This window comes from Rattus rattus, chromosome 13 (assembly GCF_011064425.1).
Source record: "Rattus rattus isolate New Zealand chromosome 13, Rrattus_CSIRO_v1, whole genome shotgun sequence".
NCBI classification, from domain to species: domain Eukaryota; kingdom Metazoa; phylum Chordata; class Mammalia; order Rodentia; family Muridae; genus Rattus; species Rattus rattus.
In genome coordinates, this window is record NC_046166.1 from 24,508,846 (window position 1) to 24,528,723 (window position 19,878).

General features: G+C 43.6%; 1 protein-coding gene across 1 annotated transcript in view; it reads left to right on the forward strand.

Moving 5' to 3' along the window:
• The window catches only part of Cpe (carboxypeptidase E), a 101,457-nt gene that overhangs the window by 75,297 nt on the left and 6,282 nt on the right, over positions 1-19,878 (forward strand). Inside the window, exons 2-6 of the mRNA XM_032919317.1 lie at positions 681-877; positions 2,509-2,676; positions 9,647-9,764; positions 11,758-11,940; positions 14,272-14,411. Coding sequence (XP_032775208.1) covers positions 681-877; positions 2,509-2,676; positions 9,647-9,764; positions 11,758-11,940; positions 14,272-14,411 — 806 coding nt within the window. The remainder of the gene's footprint in view (positions 1-680; positions 878-2,508; positions 2,677-9,646; positions 9,765-11,757; positions 11,941-14,271; positions 14,412-19,878) is intronic.

A 19,878-nucleotide genomic window follows, 5' to 3' on the forward strand; every position in this document is an offset into this window, starting at 1 on the left:
GTCAGGAAGGGGCCTCAAGGACTGAGTGTGGACACAATGTTGCAAGATGTCATCACCGGGGAGGGGGACTGGAAGGATAGAGCTATAGGATATTTGGGATCCTGTTTCCTTGTTTAGAGGGAAAAGAAGCTCTTGGTTATTCACACAAAAAATTAAACACACACACACACACACACAATCTGTCACCTTAGCTTCCTTTCCATGAATGTGATAACGAGCATGGCCAAAAGCAGCCTGGGGAGGTGTTGAGGTGTTTGATTTGGCTTACACTTTCTCATTACTGTCTATCATTAAAGGATGTTAGAGCAAGAACGCAAGGCAGGAACCTGGAGGCAGGAGCTGAAGCAGAGGCCATGGTCACGTGCTGCTTACTGGCTTGCACTCCACGGCTTGCTCAGCCTGCTTTCTTGTACCGTGGAGGACCAACTTCCCAAGGGTGGCTGGTGTAGCCCCCAGTGAGCTGGGCTCTCCCATATCAACCTTTCGCTGAGGAAATGTCCTACAGATTTGCCTATAGACCAATCTCATGGAAGCATTCTCAATTAAGAGAAATGCTATGTCTATGAAAAGATATGTCTAGGTTCGTGTCAAGTTGCTAAAAGTCAGCATAGTGGGAGTGTCCTCTGCCGTCTTTTTTGTTGACATAGAAAGTCCTACCATGCGTTTTTTCTGTCTTTTAGGTGAACCTGAGTTTAAATACATTGGGAACATGCATGGTAACGAGGCGGTTGGACGGGAGCTGCTCATTTTCTTGGCCCAGTACCTGTGTAACGAATACCAGAAAGGGAACGAGACAATTGTCAACCTGATCCACAGTACCCGAATCCATATCATGCCCTCCTTGAACCCCGATGGCTTTGAGAAAGCAGCATCTCAGGTGAGTGCCTGGCAGGGTGGGTGGCCTGCCGTCTCCATCTGTCCGGTATATTAAACCCTGCGCACTTGTCTATCCAGGATGCCGTGGTACTGCTTAGGGTTCACAGAGTGTGAGGGAGACATAGTCCAGCTCGCTAGGAAGAAAAAAAGTTTAGAATATCAAGAATGAGAGTTCTTCAGCAGAAGCTTTAATGAGAAGTTTTGTAAATGAGTTAATGCTTTGTGTTTTACTGAACTGTTAAATAAATGACACTTCTTTATTCGTAATTGTGACTAGGCAAATTTGCCTTGAAAGCAGCCGTTCTCAACTTGTGTGTCGTGAACCCTTTGGGAATGAGCCACCCTTTCATGGGAGTTGCCTAAGACCATCGAAGAACACAGATAATAATCGAAGAACACGATTCATAGCAGTAGCAAACTTACAGTTGTGAAGTAGCAACAGAGAGGATTTTATGGTCGAGGGGCCACCACAGCAGGAGGCACGCACTGCGTTGAAGGGTCTCAGCATGGGAAGGTTGAGAACCACCGCAAGCTACGCCTGCCGCTGGGTGAACTGGCGTCCTAGCGCTCTCTGCTGGACTGAAGGCAGAATGACTTGCAATTAGGTCATTATTTTACAGAAGTTTAATTGCTTTAATTGCTGGTTTTATGAAAGATCAGTAAAGACACTGCACACACACAATCTCCACTGTTACCTCCCCGCTCCCCACCAAACCAAAACCAGAGCCAAACCCAAATTCTCATGTTTACAATAAAAATAATTGTATACATTTTAAGTGCGAGACTTAAAACTAATGGCTTTTTTATTTTTGAGACAGGGTTTCACTATGTAACCCAGGTGGCTTGGAACTTGCTTTGTAGACCAAGCTGGCCTTGAACTCACAAAGATTTTCCTGCTTCTGCCTCTTGAGTGCTGACACTAAAGGTGTGCATATATAACTGTATCTGGCACTAAAGGCTTTTACAGAGAAACTATGTGGGCTTACACTGTGGACATTATAGTTGTGTGTTCTCTTTGTTGTGTAAAATGTAAAGTTTTGATGCATGTTACGTAGCAAACATTATAAACACATTCATTTTTCTCATGCTGATCATTTTATTATAAAGACGTTTAGAATCTTTTCTTCAAGATTTTGAAACAGAACACACATTTTTAAAAAGAAACCTGTAAAAGGCATTGAAGTTATTAACACACAAGAGACTCATGTCCAATTCATCCTAAGTTCTTAGGATTATTTTTTTGTTTGTAGATTTAAAATCAGACATCTGGGATTCACAGAGGCAATTTTACTTGACGCTAATTGTTGACGGTGCGGTGTGATTTTTAAATAGGACACCCATAATCATTTAGTTTGTATTGACAGTTATTGAAATCTGCTAAACATCTCTTACATATACTTACTATTAATTTAAAAATATTATTTATTAAAACTACTCTTTTCAAACTGTTTATAACAAATATTTTAAATTGGGCCCTTTCATGAGCGTGCTGATAAAGCGGTGAGCACGGTAGTATTGGGAGGATATTGTAATAGACAATCTCAGCAATCAAATTTTGAGGGCAATGATGGGGACGTTAAGTAGGTATCGACTGTGCTAATATGCAATGGCGGCCTTTCTGTTGTCCCTTAGCCCGGCGAGCTGAAGGACTGGTTCGTGGGCCGCAGCAATGCCCAGGGAATAGATCTGAACCGGAACTTCCCAGACTTGGATAGGATCGTGTATGTTAATGAGAAAGAAGGCGGTCCCAACAACCACCTGCTGAAGAATCTGAAGAAAATTGTGGACCAAAATTCGAAGGTAGCACGTGTGCGGCTTTCCTGGGGTCTGTCCCGTAGCTGGGGAAGCATGTTCCAGTGTCATCATCACAGTGAACGACACAGGAGTGCCATGAATCGCTTTTGTTGGTTTTTGTTTTCTGTTTTCGAGATAGTTTCTCTCTATAGCGTCGACTGTCCTGGAGCTCACTCTGTAGTCCAGGCTGGCATCAAACTCGGAGATCTACCTGTCCCTTCCCTCCTGAGTGCTGGGCTTAAGTGTGCCACCGTCACCTGGCTTTGGAATGGCATAAATCTTGGGTGGGACAGTTACGTTCGACTCTCCAGGCCAAGGCTGGAGGGGCTGGAGTCTGGGACTTAGCATGCCTCTGAGGACTCCGGATAACGTGTGGAAAAGGGAGGGCATGGGGGAAGCAGAGAACACAGTTAAGAGTCTTGGCTGGAGTAAGCCCTCCCCCACCCCAGCCCTATCTGACCACCAAGTTCTGTGGGACTCCACACTGTTGACCTTTGTTCTTTTTCCCTAAACTTTCTCCTGTAAAATTCCACATCGCCTACTGTCTTAGGGTTCTACTGCTATGAACAGTCACTATGACCAAGGCAACTCTTACTGGGGCTGGTTTACAGGTTCTGAGGTACAGTCCATCATTTTCAAGGTGGGAACATGGCAGCATCCAGGCAGGCATGGTGTGGGAGGAGCTGAGAGTTCTGCATCTTCATCTGGAGGCTGCTAGAAGACTGGCTTCCTGGCAGCTAAGATGAGGGTCTCAAATCCCACGACTACAGTGACACACCCACCCCAACAAGGCCATGCCTCCAAATAGTCTGGGCCAAGCATGGTCAAACCACCATACCTACCTTTTCTATTGCTCCTCACATCTGCTGAGTTTCTTTCCATGCCCTGTCTGTCTTGGAAGAGACACAGCCTTCCTCCAGGTCTCACCTTGTGCTTACCTACTTCCTGGTACTTGTATCCTTCTCCTGGTGGTGTTCCCATCAGCTGCTGTGTAAGATCCCTCGAAGTTCCACATCTCTAATTCCTTCTACACCCCCTGGGAGCTTTCCTTTTGTTTCCCTTGCTCACTGGGTCTCCTTATCAGGTGGTACCTATGACCCTAAGCTCAGTGTATCTAGAAAGAAATGTTTCCTCTTAGAACAGCTTTTGTTTCCTTCATACCTATCATCAAGGTCTTTCACTTCTTATCTCTGTCCCTGCTCACCTTATTTCCCCGAAGACTTGACCACCTGACCCCATTCATTTCCATCTCAGTTCCTGGCTTAGTTCAGCCCCATTGTCTCCTCTTTCTTCTTGTTTTTATTTACTTATTTCTGTGTTTTGGAGGTAGCATCTTGGTACTTAGCCCAGGCTAGCCTTGACTTTGAAATCCTCCTACTTCTATCCCCAAGTGCTGCTGCACCTGCCCTGGATGTTCACTACTTCTAGGATGTTCTTATGTGAGATTTTGGGAAGTAGACTCTCATTACAGCTCCGAGACCCTTCAGATGCCCTGTGGATACTGTGGTTGCTGGCTGACTTATTCCTTAATCTGCCTCTGGTGGTCAACTGCTCTAGTTGTACCCCCAAGTGTGCCATTTGCTAACAACACAGTCTTCATATCTGCTGCTTTTCTAATTGTCTAGAATATTCTTCCCTTCCACTCTGAGTTACTTCCCCCATGTGACCTTCTCTGAGCAGCTCCTGTTTGACACTCCTTGTGCTCTGTGAATTTGTTTGCGATGGAGGTGCTGTTCTTACACAGGGCTGCATATGCCTGATAGCATAGTTGTTTATTTATAGGGCTGTTTGCTCGTTGACTTCAGTCCATTGCTTGCTATGATTCATAGCTGAACCTGACACACAGTCAGCTGAGGGCCCCTATGAGTAAGGATAAACAAGTCTCACCAGTGACTCGCTGTATCTGAAAAATGCACCCAACAGAAATCGACAGCTGGAGTTCAGACAGGCATCCACCATCGTATGTAGAGACACCGGGAGGAGGCTCCGGGAGGCGGGCAGTTCCAGATTTTTGGCTCAAAGTTCTATATTAGGATTCTGCACTTAGGATGCAGGCTGTGCTTCCTGGAGTTGCTAGATGGAGACACGGACTCTGCAGGAGGAGGAGCCTCACAGTATCTGGTATTAAGAGACAAACGTCCCTCCTCTGAGTCATAGATGTCTTTACAGTTTCTTGTCCTGAATATGACTTTCAGGAGAAGGGAGAGCAGTGGGTCTGGGTGGAAGAGAGCAGCATAGGGTAATCAGCTGTAGGGCATAAGACGGAAAGGGGGCCGTGGAGGCTGGCTCTGGTATTTGCCCATATACTTTCTCTAGCTCATGCTTTAATATGTCTTTAACTCCGAGAAAGGAGGAAAATAATAAACAGGAATTATTCTCTATTACTCTGAGAATCTCTTGGTCACAGGAGGGCTGATTGACACCTTGGTGCACAAGAGATTGTTTCCAGCCATTATGGATGGTTCCCTCTCTAGTTAACCCCACCCCCTGCGTGCCTGATTGCGCTATAGCGTTTGCATACGTTTGCCTTGGACAATCTCGTTAAGAGATGCCAATGGAACCTGGGGAGATGGTTCCTTGTGAGGAGCACTTGCTGCACCAGTGTTGGGAAGATCACCGCCACTGTAATACCAGCTCCATAGGATCTGGCGCCCTCTTCTGGCCTCCGGAGGCATCTGCACTCATGTGCACATACCCACAGGTACACATAATTACAAGTAAAAAATCAATCTTCAAAAGAGACGTGCTTTTGTACTTTTGAAATGAAAGCATTCATTTTTTAAGATATTACCTCTTATTTTATTTACAAAATTGTGACATTTATCTGTTTGTTTGTTTTGAGACAATCTCGTGAAAACCAAAGTGGCTTTTCCCTGGGAACTGGAGTTACAGACCCTTGTGAACTACCCCATGACTCCAGGAATTGAGCCCGGGACTCAGTGGCTCTCAACTGCTATCGTCAGTTAGTACCAACTGCATACAATTGCTAGAGTAGCCCTCTCACCTTGGCTTACTTTTATGTAACTGTGGGTCCTGAACATTAACTCAACTTCTGTGTAGCTGCATATATTCAATTTTATGGTTTTTGGGGCCCATTATGATTTATCTAATCAGTTGAGCTGGGCATGATGGTACACACCTAACACCTCCCAGCCTGTGAGAGGCAGTGTAGGAGAGCATTCATTTTAAAAGTCCCAATGCCACTTTTACATTAAAGGAAAGGATATCATACTTCAACTTTAATTCATTACCAGAGATATGAGATGATTTATTTGTTATAGTAAATCTTTTTGAATAATATTGTCCCTCATAGACTCATGTATTTGAGTACTTGGTCCTCAGTTGGTGAAACTGTTTGGGGATTAGGAGGTGTTGAAGGAGGATGTCACATCCCTGCCATGCCGATCATGGACTCTAACCCTCTGAAACCGTAAGACCTACGTAAGCTATTTCTCCTATAAGTTGCCTTGGTGCTGTTGAAAAATCACAGCAATGAAAAAGTAACTAATAAAAGGTAACTCCTAATCCATGTCTAGTTCTCCGCCTTCTTCACTTTTGACATTAAGAATGACACACCATTTAGACTCAGAGCAAGTGTTCAGAGCAAGTGTAGTCTTCATTTTCAAGTTCCCTTTTCTCAACATAATATCTTTACACCTCAAAAAGGGCTTTGCTTTTTAAGGTTTATTTTGTTTTGACTGCCAGGAATCATGGTTTAAGATGCAGAGTTCACTGGATACAGATTCAGGGTCTGTGAGGTATGTGTGTGACAGATGGCAGGAAATCATCCTATCTCCCAAGGAAGCCCTACAGATGTCGCCGTGCTCCAGAGAGACACCGTGAGGGACCAATTCTCTCCTCAGTTTTCAGACATTAGGAATAAAAATCTTCCCTCGCTTTCTCAGTTTTACTCCTAAGTCATTTCTCATCTGACCCCGAGCTTCTCAGCCTGCCTCCGCGGTTGCTTCAGTCCAGCACGTGAGCCTTGGCCTGAATTGCTTGAGGACAGCAGGGCTTAAAATACATCCGAAAATTTATTACTGTTATGCTTTTCTTTACTGGCTGGAGTTGTGAAGGCATCTGAATAAATATAGTTTTAACATATTTTAAATGCCAAAGCCATCTAATTATAGAACATGTCATTGAGCTAAACTTAGAGTCTTTAAAATGGAAAAGTTTAGAAGCTTTAAAAATTTTTTTATTTATTTACTTATTTGTGTGTGCTTGTTGTGGGGGCGGGTGTTTATAAGTGTGCAGGGAGGTCAGAGGGCAAACTCTGGGAGTCAGTTTTCTTCTGCCTTGTGAGCCCTTTGGATAAACTCTGATTCAACAGTAAGCCCCTTTGCCCACTGAGCCATCCTGCCAGCACACTTACAGGCGTTTTAAAGTCATAAGTGGTTGTGTAGTTTTCCAGGGTCTTGCCTTTGGGGGCTCTCTACAAAATGGGTCAGTTAGATAGGTAACTACAGTAACCAGGGACTCCCAGCATTAGTCAGGATGGAAGACTGTTCACAGTCAAAAAAAAAAAAAAAAAAAAACAAAACAAAAAAAACCCAAAACCAAAACAAAAACCTCTTTATTTTGTCCAATCATAGAATTTACTTGATTGCTTTTGAAAACAGTAACATGTGCATTATCAGTATGTTTGTATAAAAGAGATCTAACAGACAAAAGCTAAGAGCTGTATGAAAGGTTGTGTGTTCAGGACTATATTTGAGCTTGTTCCAAAACACGTTTTTTAAAGTTTAAATTTGAAATGACTATATTGTTACAAACAGAGGGTAAAGCAGATATAAATAGGTAGATGTGTTTATGGAACGAAATTATGAAGTCATTGACATTTTCTTCTTTGAGCTTGTATGTCTTCATAGTCTGCATCTAGCATTGGTTAGTAGAGAGAACAAAACCAACCAGAGGAATAACAAAATAGTGCAGAGCTATTTTTCTTTTTGATTGACATGATTGTGGGATTGAAATGAACTCCATACACATGTGAAGGTGTAACGATCAATCAGAGTGACCAGCATTTCCAGCTCCTTAGACATTCATTATCTCTTTGTACTGTGTGTGTGTGTGTGTGTGTGTGTGTGTGTGTGTGTGTGTGTGTGTGACATGTATGTAGTGTCTGCAGAATCCAGGTAGGGTGTTAGATTTTCTGAAGCTGGAGTTATATGTGTTTGTGATCTGCATGATGTGGGTGCTGGAAAGTAAAGCTAGGTTCTCCAGAAGAGCAATAAGTTCTCTTGGTCTCTGAGTCATCTCTCTGGTCTACTCCTAGGTCTTTATTAACAAAGGGTTACCCCGCTGTATTGTGGAACACCAGTTTACATTTCCTGTATAAACTTCCTTTGGAACCAGTTAACTATACTCTCTTCTAAATCACACTTTCTCACAAGTGGGGGATTTCTTACACCCTATGGGGAATCAGAACATGCTTAGTACTGAACAACTGATAATCTAGAGCCAGCGTGGTCCCTAAGTCCTGTAGCCTGAGTTTGAATCCCTGCCTGTGTAAACTTGGATGCTACTTAGGCCTTTGGACTCTGCTCTGTGAAACAGCAGTGAGAAGCTCGCAGGTCCAGTGAGGATGCCCCGGTGCTCGGTAGAAACACTGTGGGGAAGACCTGGTCATCAACAGCACAGAAACACAAAAATCTGATGCCACTACATACTCTGTCCTGAAAAGGCAGGGTAGCTCTGAGCTCAGGGAAACCTTCCCTTTTATTCAAAGGTGACAGGATAGAGGTTTGAGGTCCTTCCCACTGGCTATGAGAGGTCCTACACACAAAAGAGCCTTCAAATCAAGTTGATTTGTTGTGGTTTGCCCTGAAGTTATCTGTATTTCGATGCTAATTCCACTGCTCCAAGGACAGCTGCCTAGTCAGGACTCAGGACTCAGGTGACTTCACCAGAACCTTCTCCCCATTGATTTTGTAAAGTACAGGTGAGGGGCAGGTACAGGATAGAAGGAGGCCTGTCATTGGAGGAGAAGGAAGGATGGGCGGGAGAGAAGTTTGAAAGAAGAGGAGGAGACTAGAGGAGAAAGGGAAGAGACTGGAGGGAGGAGGCCGTGGACAGGACAATATGGCAGGTGATGTTAAGATTCCGCTCTGTGTATTTACAGGTTGTTATCAATGTTCCTAAGGGATGGATGGCACTGGGCTTTGTATGTTTAAGTGGGCAATTATATCTTACCAATTGGATCTAAGATTATTGTGTTGTGTGTTCTTTTATGTGAGGGTTTGAGCATAGGAAAGTGCGCGGCTGGGATGTGTTTCCGCCAAGATATCTAGCAGATATCTTGGGGCACCACAGTGCGGACCAAGCGGGGTAAAAGACATCTATACATTTTTTATTTTTATAATTTTACGACATTGATTTTTCTCTTTTGTTATGAATTCCTTCTTATTTACTTCCAAGAAAGGCCACGAACCATTGAAAAGTCAGCACGAATTCCTAAAATGCGTGCTTCTGTTTAAAACTTAAAATGGCTGTTCCAAAGTAAACTGATTTTCTGAGTGAGACTTGATCTATTTTCTGTCATAAAGGCAATGTCTGAAGTAGTTGAAGGGAAATGGAAAAATAGTAAGAAATAATGGGGAATAAAATCTGCCGTGTTTGAACCTGCGTGGAGGAAAACTTTATGGTTCAATAGGCGTTTCTCGATTTGTTCCGAATTATTCTTAAGGTTGTGTAGGCCGTGGCAGACAGAGGAAGGGGCCCCAATGTGATATGCATGTTGTTTTCAAACTGAGAGAGAGGAGGGGGAGGGGGAAGGGAAAGGGAGGAGGAGAAGCAGAGTTTTTCATAGCGGATCCTGGCAGGTTGAGTATTGTTCCTAAGAAAATGTTTTCCCTTCTAAACCCAGCCTGTTTGAACTGTGAGCTGTCTGTGATTTTGTTTGTCTTCCGTTCAGAGACATCACCAATGTCAGTTGTCAGCTTCTGATTCTCGTGATCTTTACTCTTTGGAACAGCTTGCCCCCGAGACCAAGGCTGTCATTCACTGGATCATGGACATCCCATTTGTGCTGTCTGCCAACCTGCACGGAGGAGACCTCGTGGCTAATTACCCGTATGATGAGACGCGGAGTGGTACGTAGTTTCCCCCACCACCCACCAAGTGGCTTCAGTTTCAAGTCAAGAATGACAGCATGATTTCTGTATTAGCTGCTGCTGTTTGTGTTGTCTTGCTTTTTAAAACAGAATCTTACTCTGCAGTCTGAGATGGCCTTGAGCTCACAAATCCCTGGCCTCCCAAGGGCTGGGATTGTAATAGCTGTGTGCCTCTGTGCCTCATGTGAACCTCTCTCAGGGAACCAGCGCCTGCAAGCGCGCGCTTGCATTTACAAGCCTCTCCAGCTATTTCATGTGGTACTGGCACAGACAGGTAATCGGCAGAATGGCTTGTAGTGCTTTGCTTTTAGAAGAAAACAGGAGCTCGATTAACTTTTGGAAAAAATAAGAGGCGAAAAAGGAAGGCCTAGAACAGTGGTTCTCAACCTGTGGGTCGTGACCACTTTGGAGGTCGCGTGTCAGAAGGCTCCATTATGATTCATACAGGGCTTGTTGTTGTTGTTGTTGTTGTTTCCTGGTTTTAGAGACAGGGTTTTTCTGTGGAGCCTCGACTGTCCTGGAACTCACTGTGTGAAACAGACTAGCCTCAAACTCAGAGAACCGCGGGCCTCTGCCTCCCGAGTGCTGGGATTAAGAGCATGCACCACCACCACGAGGTTCTACATTATGATTCATAGCAGTAGCAAAATCACACTTGTGAAATAGCAACGAAATAATTTTGTGACCCTCCTCATCCCCGAAACATAAGAAACTGTATTAAATAGTGCCAGCAGGAGCCTATAGGAAGGTTTAGCACCACTATAAATTCAGGCCAGTCCTGGTCTCTGGTAAAGTGGATCTCAGACAGACATTGGAGAGCTTCATGTACAGCGTGGCTCATAACCCGGGGCAGCCTGCGACTTTCACCCTTGCTGTGGGAATCCCAACACATAGCGTGTTCTCACTTTGTGCCCGTGGGTCCCCCCTGCTAGTGTCATAGAGGTAAAGCATTGCTTTGATTTTTCTCTCATGGGTTTCAGTTAAGCTTTAGAGAGAAACTCCCAGGTAGAATCCCTTCTCCGAGAACCCTGAAGGGAAAGATCTGTGTAAATACAGTTTTAGATACTAAAAACCCAGATTTGAAAGAAGTCAGGTTAGACAGCACTGTTAGGTGCACGTTGAGATCTTATGATTTACTGTTAGCCAGGTAACTCGTCAGTCAGGCATAATTATAACACGTAAATAACACTACAGGGTGTCAAAAGAAACGTCCTTTCCTGCCATATACATGCAAGGAAAGCTTAGAAACAGATCAGGTTTAATGCCAGACAGTCTGTGTGTTGATACTTTATAGTGCTTATAAAATTGCTACTGGTGAAATCTGTCTATCTGTCTGTCTATCTGTCTGTCTATCTATCTATCTATCTATCTATCTATCTATCTATCTATCTATCTATCTATCTATCTATCTATCTATTTGAGACAAGGTTTCACATAGCCCAAGTTGGCCCAGAACTTGGCCTAAAACGCAGATAGCCAAGAATGACCTTGAACTAGATCCTTTCCTTAGATCTCCCAAGTCCCCACAGGCATCCACCCCTGTGCCCTACCAAGAAAACACCTTATTAACTAAACAATTTAAATAATGGAGATATTTCCATCTTGCCAGGTCCGGCCTGCTGTGATCTCACCATTCCTGTGAGGCTTTCGGTTCATTAATAGAGTGTGCACTCCACCTAATCTCACATTCAAGTCCTAACCAGGCCCAGCCTTGCTTAGCCTCTGAGGCAGGGGCTTTCCGGGTGGTACGGTCCTAGGAAGTTCTGCCTAATCTTTACACTTTAGTGTTAAGGAAGAGAATCAAGCTAGGCGTTTTTGTTTGATACTTTTAACTTTCATCTTCCCTGGAAACTTTCACCTTTCGAAAAGCTACGTCAGCAGGGGCTCAACCACTAATGACTCTTCAGCAAGCAAATGATGCTTTTGGGTCTTGGTCTGTCTGTTTCTCCCATCTTGTGAATTCATTTTCTAGGTACTGCTCACGAATACAGTTCCTGCCCCGATGATGCAATTTTCCAAAGCTTGGCTCGCGCATACTCTTCTTTCAACCCAGTCATGTCTGACCCCAATCGACCTCCCTGTCGCAAGAATGACGATGACAGTAGCTTTGTAGATGGAACGACCAATGGTGGTGCATGGTACAGCGTCCCCGGTGGTGAGTGCCCCCTTTGCTCTCTGATTCTGGGAACTTGGCTTCTTTTATTTACCATGTAGACTCAGAAAATGGTTACCATCTATAGAATTTTCACTCTTCCTCAGTCATTAAAAAAGGAGATGAAACTTTCGGCTGTCTTAGCGAGGTGATTGTTACATGTTATTCTGGTTTTGTTGATTTAAACACGGAGGTGCTACTATCTGAAGGAGTACGCTGGGGATATAGAAACTGAATATGGGTAACTAGCCACTCTTCTAGTTCAGCCATCTACAGTAAGAGGGCCTCCTTATGTTAGGCGAGCCATGCCTTTCTCTTAAGCCAATGTGCATTTTGGAGGCTATGCAGCAGTGTCTAGCAGACCTTGTGGGGTGATTTGAATGGGAATGGCCTCCATTAACTCATATATTTGAATGCTTGCTCACCAGTCCATGGAGCTGTCTGGGACACCTTCCCCCACAGTTGAGGCAACTCCTGTGGCCTTCTCTCTACTACTTTGCAGAACTCATTTGCCAAATTGCCCCAGCTACTTAGAGGTGTAACCTCAACTAGAGATGAAGGGCAAAACGTGCAAACGTACAATCATCGATAACTTAAGGGATATTTCCTATGCCTCATCTGGTAACAGAGAGAGCAAGGGCTTTACATTTTGATTCCTTATGCTCTAAGAGAATGTTCTTTATGTTTTCTATGGTACAAGTTTCTTCTGTTTCTACTCAGATTTTGCATTTGGGCAGGCAAGATCTGACACTTTCCCTCAGTCAGTTGGGAAGTATGGTCTATGTGAGATTTAAGATTAAGTACATCAGGTGGAGAATAATGTATGTTCATCTTACGTTAGAGAGCAGTTTTGTATTTTGCTCTAAGACACTGGTTTTGTTCATTATATAGCTAGTTGCTATAACTTAGAATCACCCAAGAAGAGAGCCTCAATTGAGAGACATTCTAGATCACATTGGCCTGACCACATGTCTGTGGAGATTATCTTGATTGTTAGTCAATGTGGGAAATTCAGCCTGTTGTGGGTGGCACCATTCCCAAGGCAGGGAGTCCTGAATTACGTGAGGTGGGAGAAATGAGAACCAGCAGGCACCAAGGGTGGCTTCACTTAGGACTCAAAGAGAGAAAATTTCAGTGATTTCTTTGGACCAACCTCTCCAAGCAGCCTGTGTATCATCTGCATGATATACAGTCATATGAATTAGCAAAGAACTGATAATGCTTATGGTAACCATAGCAACACCTTAGTCAATCTTAGTCCCACTGTAAACAAAGAAAACTCAGAAGATCTTTACCTTCCTGTCACAATTTTATTTCTCTTGCTGTGACAGATGCCCTGACCAAAAGCAGCAGAGGGGAAGGAGAGTTTATTTGGGTTACAAGTCCAGTCCATTATTGTGGGAAGTCAAGGCAGGAGCTTAGCGTGCACATCCAGTTAGGAGCTGAGAGGTGCATCTGCCTTGGCCAGATTTACTAGGTAAAGGACCCAGATTATAAGTGACAGGAAAGTCTTCTGATAAAAAGGGTCATCTTGGGTTGTTCCATTGGCTCTGGGCTGCCACGAAGTACTGGAGATATAACCTTCCCAGCCATGTAGCTCTAAGCCATTGTACAGGAAGTAGAGGGAGGCAATGAGGAACTCTTAGCAGCCAACACAGCAATCTGAATGTGGGTAGTTTGACTCTAGGGAAGCCGTCTGCTAGACAACAGCACCCCCAGTGATGGTAATCTAATTAAAGTTATTCTGAGTATCAAATCTACTCTGCGGTTTAGTTAGCAGTATAATTAACATTATATCTAATATGAAGTAGACGTGCCATGTTTATCGATTTAATATTTGATATAATTAAGAGGCATAGGTAGTAGACATCATACACTGGAAGTCGAATCCCTCAGGAACACACATTGAGTTCAGTTTCATGTCATCTCAGCAGACTCTCCCAGTCCCTGCCTCATAGGAAGGCAGCTTAGAGCGAAGCGTTTCTCCTTACCAGGCCAAGGGATACAGTCTTTGAGCTTGACTTTCTTGAAGTCCATTAAGCCCTGAGTAATGTGGATGGCATCTGCTTTTGTCCCCACCCTACAACATGGTTGCATTGAGCTAAATAACCATTTAAGACACTGGATTTTGTGTGTTTAAAACAAGAGTCTCTCAAGAATGTTTTCTGTTCCCCATGGGAGGCCATTTCTGTGTAGACCCCTAAGGAGTCCTTTAGTGTACCGACTGTTCCGTCTTTTGTTGAGGGCCTTAGATTATCAGAAGGGCGTGTGTATGTACTGACTTTCTGTACACACACACTGTATGTACGTACTGACTTTTTGCTGCTTGGGCAGGAATGCAAGACTTCAATTACCTGAGCAGCAACTGCTTTGAGATCACTGTGGAGCTTAGCTGTGAGAAGTTCCCACCTGAAGAGACTCTCAAAAGCTACTGGGAAGATAACAAAAACTCCCTCATCAACTACCTGGAGCAGGTAAAACACAACGTCAGCTGGTGTAGCAGTCTTTAACCCTGCAGTACAATAGACTTATAAAGGGGGTTCTCTTTGGGGTGGGGGTCATCTGAATGAAGTTGCCAATGTGGGAAACAGAAGAATTAGACTTTTATTTGCCATAGGTCTTATGGTTCACAGCTGCTCACTAAGAACTGACTACAGTAGAGAGCTGTCAAATGAGACATCTTAGTTTCCTTTAGTCACGCTCTGCTAAGCACTAACAATCTTAAGGCACTCTCTTAGCTGATCACCCTGGGCCTTTGACAGGTCCAGGATATGAACAGGGTGAACCAGTCATGCAGGAGTGAGACTAGCGCCTGAGTGAGTCTTCTGGGTTTTGTACTCCAAATGCTTCTCCTCCTCTCACTAGACTCATGTGGACCTCAGGTGAAGATTTACTGAGCCCTTAGTATTTCTCAGGGATTATTCTGGATATGTTACACATAAATTTATGCATTGGATCCTTAAACAACTCTACAAATCACCTGGGACCGCCATTGTTATCCTCATCTATGAATTAGACAAAGAATCGGAGACCAAAGAAGTTGATTGGCTTTGCTAGGTTATGGACTAAAGACTTTAATCGAGGAGGTCTTGTTCTAAAATTTCCCTGTTGTAACTGTTGTGTTCTCAACACCAAATCTTTATCAGGGTCACCTACATAGCCGTTGCAATCAATATATTGGTATAGAATTTCAGGGCATCTCACAGTCTATCAAAATTAATTTTGACCTGCTTGCTCAGACTTGGCATTTCTATCCCCACTATAGTATACATAGATGTTGGCGCCAGGGATAAAATAGAGGACAGACTAGCGGGCATCACCCCTTGCCTGGAGTGGTTCATTTGTTATCAGACTCTATTCTGTATGTCGCCATTTTCACCTGAAGTCTGCTAGAATGATGTTTGTTTTGCACCCTCCAGAGGGCCTGGACTAATCAAACTGCTTCACTATACATGAATGTTCTTAAAAATCATGTGGCTACCATCCCAGTGTCATTTCTGTTCCTGATACAAGCAATGTAGGAGAGAGTTTATTTTAGCTCAGAGTTCCAGGTTATGGCACTTTGTTTTGAGGAAGTCAGTGAGTGGGGCAGAGACTTGACAGCTGCCCAATCCACAGTTGAGCAGAGAAAGAATGCATACATCTGTGCGTAGGTCAGGACAATGGATGGGTGCATCTGTATGTAGGTCAGGACAATGGATGGGTGCATCTGTGTGTAGGTCAGGACAATGGATGGGTGCATCTGTGTGTAGGTCAGGACAATGGATGGGTGCATCTGTGTGTAGGTCAGGAGAATGGATGGGTGCATCTGTGTGTAGGTCAGGACAATGGATGGGTGCATCTGTGTGTAGGTCAGGACAATGGATGGGTGCAGCTGTAGGTCAGGACAATAGGTCAGGACAATGGATGGGTGCATATGTATGCATGTTGGGAGAATGGAACATGCATCTGTATGGAGCTCAGCTTCTCCACTCTTACAGAGTCTGGGATCTAAGCCTATTAGATAGTGTTTTCCACTTTTAGCCTGGGACTTCTTGCCTCAATATGGTTAACTAATTAAATATGGTTAATTAATATAATCAGAAAACCTGGCAGAACTACCTAAAGACTATACATGGACCGACCCTGGACTCTGACCTCATAGGTAGCAATGAATATCCTAGTAAGATCACCAGTGGAAGGGAAGCCCTTGGTCCTGCTAAGACTGAACCCCCAGTGAACGTGATTGTTGGGGGAGGCGGCAATGGGGGAGGTGGGGAGGGAACACCATAAAGAAGGGGAGGGGGATGTTTGCCCAGAAACTGGGAAAGGGAATAACACTCGAAATGTAAATAAGAAATACTCAAGTTAATAAAAAAAAAAAAAAAAAAACCTGGCAGGGTCATACCTGTAGGCCAACCTGATCTGGGCAGTCATTAAGATTCTTCCCAGTTCATACTACATTGTACAAGTTGACAAGTGAGGCTGACAATCACAGTGACTTATGAACATGAATACATATGAAAATGTACACATAAAACCAGTACTTATGTTTGTTTGTTTGTTTTGAAACAAGATCTTACTTTGTAGGCTGGCTAGCCTGAAACTCACTAAGTAGACCAAGTTAGTCTGAAACCCAGAGATCTGCCTGCCTCTCCCTCCCCTTTCCACAGGGGTTGCATATCAGATAATTACATTATGATTCATAACAGTAGCAAAATTACCGTTATCAACTAGCCATGAAAAACATTTTTTAATTTAAATTATTATTCTTACTTACTCACTTTACATCCCGTTCACTGCTCCCCCCTGTCCAAAGATGCTTTCCTGACAAAACATTTAGATCTTGTTTGTCCATTTTTTCCAACAGAAATATGTAAAACTACTTCTATATCCCAGGTACTCTGGGAGGTGTTGGTTTTAGAGAGCGTCTTCCACATGAGTCTGTAGTAGTGAGGTCATAAGCATGAGCCCCTAGCCTTGGTAGGCTGTAACTGCTGAGATAAAGGTTAACCACAGGGAAAACTCTGATGGTCAGGCACAGAGGGGCCCTTAACCCAGTCACAGGAGTTTAGGAAAAAAGTGTCTTGGAGCTGTATGTAAGATTTCCTGTCGTTAATACCAATAAGATCATCACCTTGACCAACAGTTAAAAAACAGGCCCAGCTGATGCTTAATTTTTTTTTTTTGGAAAAATAAATATAAAGCTAAATAAACCATAAATCATTGTATTGGGGAAGAGAATATTTGTCCTTTTCCTGATGCTGAGTCGTTTGAGGACAGAGAGGAGTTGGGAACAGAAAGGATGGAGGTACGGTTTCAGGCCACTTGGAAGGGAATTTGCTCCCATCTGGCATTGGTGCTGTGATGCACGCTGTGTAGAAACAGGAAGAGGCCTTTATGACAAAAGCACTCAGGCTGTGCCACCAACACTCCAGCTCGAATCAAAGGCCGAGGAGAGCTCATGAAGGTTGCCAGCGGTTTCCTGCTGTCATTGCTTTCTTGACACTTGTGTTGATTAGGGACTGAACATCTGGGCCTGTAATCTAAGTAAGGCCTAGGTTTCACCTCCTGCCAATAGGTGGTTAGGTTTAATTCTGTCACTGGTGGAGAGGAATCTCCTGCAGAGCTTTAACTGGAATGTTCGAAGGAACTAGAATTGTAAAGCTAATTAGAGTCGGTGGTTTGTTGAGAAATGCTCCCCATTCAATAGCTTTGGAAAAGTCTAGTTCTCAAAAATCCTCAAGGAATTTCTGAGTCGGCTTCATGGATTGCTTGAATCAAACCCATCTAAGGATCCTGTTAGGCAGTGAGTTTCCTGTCGTGTCCTGAACTCTACAGTTTCTGGAGGGGATGACTCCAGCCCCCAGTGCGCAAGTTCTTTGTGTGACCCGACACTACAGAGGTGTTTAAGGGTGCCTGATCCAAACAGACCTTAGCTGACTCAGCATTTGCCTTTGTAGGCTGGGGAATGGAAATCTCCTGAAATCTGGAGAGAGAACACCACAGGAGGTGTCAGGAAGAGGAGAACAACTCTTGAAGCTACAGTGAAATCTGAGCTTCTGAAACTTTCTTTGCAAAAGCCATAAAGTGACAGGGGTTTCTAGTATGAACCCTGTCTTCACAGTTATGACTGCTCTTGACATGTCTTCTGGTATTTATTGCTACAGCAGGAGTTTTCAAACAGAAAACTTCCTGCATCAGAAAAAGAATAATGTACTTTAAAGAAGAGTAAAAACATTGACATACTAGAAAGTTACTCATAGTTGATATATCAGAAGAAAATGTTTAGATGCAGGAGGATATCTTGAGTTCAGTGCTGACATGGTAAAATAGAGAGTTCCAGGTCACACAGGGTACATAGTGAAGCTCTGTCTAGAGAAAAACAAAAGAGATCAGTTAAATGTCATCTCCAGCTTTGGGGGCTGCAGAGAGGTCTCAGCAGTCAAGAGTACTTGCTGCTCTTATGGAGAACCAGAGTTCCCTGCTCCACATGGCGGCTCACAACTGCAAAACTTTACACACACACACACACACACACACACACACACACACACACACACACACACACACTGAATCTAAAAGGGGAAAGGCATTTATTATTTAAATATTTATTTAAATATTCTGCATATTCTCAGTCCCAAGTGGTATAAGCAAAAAAAATCAGGAACTTTAACTCACCATATTTATAGACTAATCACGTTTCTGTGGTGATTGCCGCATCCATAAAAATACCCATGATTTTTCCATGGTAAGGCAATTTAAAAGTTTTGTTTTTGTTTCAAGCTTCACAAAAATGTGTGATGTCAAGACTACAGTATCTCTAAGATGAACAAAGTAGCCCTCCCTGAACAAGCTAGGGGCATTTTGAATTTATTAATTTAATTTTGTTAGGGGTCCTTAACAAAAATCCCTCAACCCAGTTTCAGACTTGTGACGTGTGGTTTCCTGTGATCCTTGAGTACAGTCCTCTGTCTACAGTCAGGTCTGATCAAGAACGGCTTGCTCACCTCTCCACCCGGAAACCCAACATTTCCCATCTGTCTCCACTGAATGTCTTCAGTATTTCAGTTTTGGTCGGCTGGTTCAGAAGGCCCTAAACAAAAACTTAAGATGTACTTATGCACCTTTCACTAAACTAATTGCCATCAAAATGGTCACTCATTATTTCTGAAATTGCCCTTAGAGCAAAAAACAATACATACTGTTATTTAGACCTTCAAAGAAAAACAAATGCAAAAATTATTACTGAGAAGTGGGGCATTTCGCAGAAAAAGTATGCATGACTGGCAAGTTTTCTCTTCAATGATAAAAGGGATGACTGGAATTTATTCTATGCTCTGTAGAAAATATTTAAATATCTCAGGAGCAGAAGAAGTTTCACTTTCTTTCCTTGAGACAAGGTCTCCTGCATGCAGGCTGGCCTTTTTGAATTCCCTTATCAGACTTATCCATCAGACTGCACCTCTTTCTACCTGGGACGACAGGTGTGTACCACTATGCCCAGTTTATGTGATATTGGAGACCAAACCTGGGATTTCAGATACTAAGATATCAAATGTAATTAGGGACTTACATTTGATACCTTAGAAGGTATACTACCCACAGATTTGAATTGGTCTGGGGAAACAGCAGTTGGTAAAATGTTGGGGAAGCATCATGCCCTGAGTTTGAATCTCCAGCATCCGTGTCAAAGGCAAGGTTGCTGGCACAGACAGGATGGTCCCCAGAGCTCACTGACTAACCACTAGCCAGTTAGTAGTCAGTTAGTAGCCAACTGGGAGCTCCAGGTTCAGTGACAATTCAGTCTCAAAATATAAAATGGGACACGGTAGAGGAGGAAGACATTTGATGTAGACCCCTGTCCCCCACAGGCCTGTGTGTGTGTGTGTGTGTGTGTGTGTGCACGCGCGCACACGTGCATATATGCTCACATGAATCTGTGTGAATGCACATGCATAC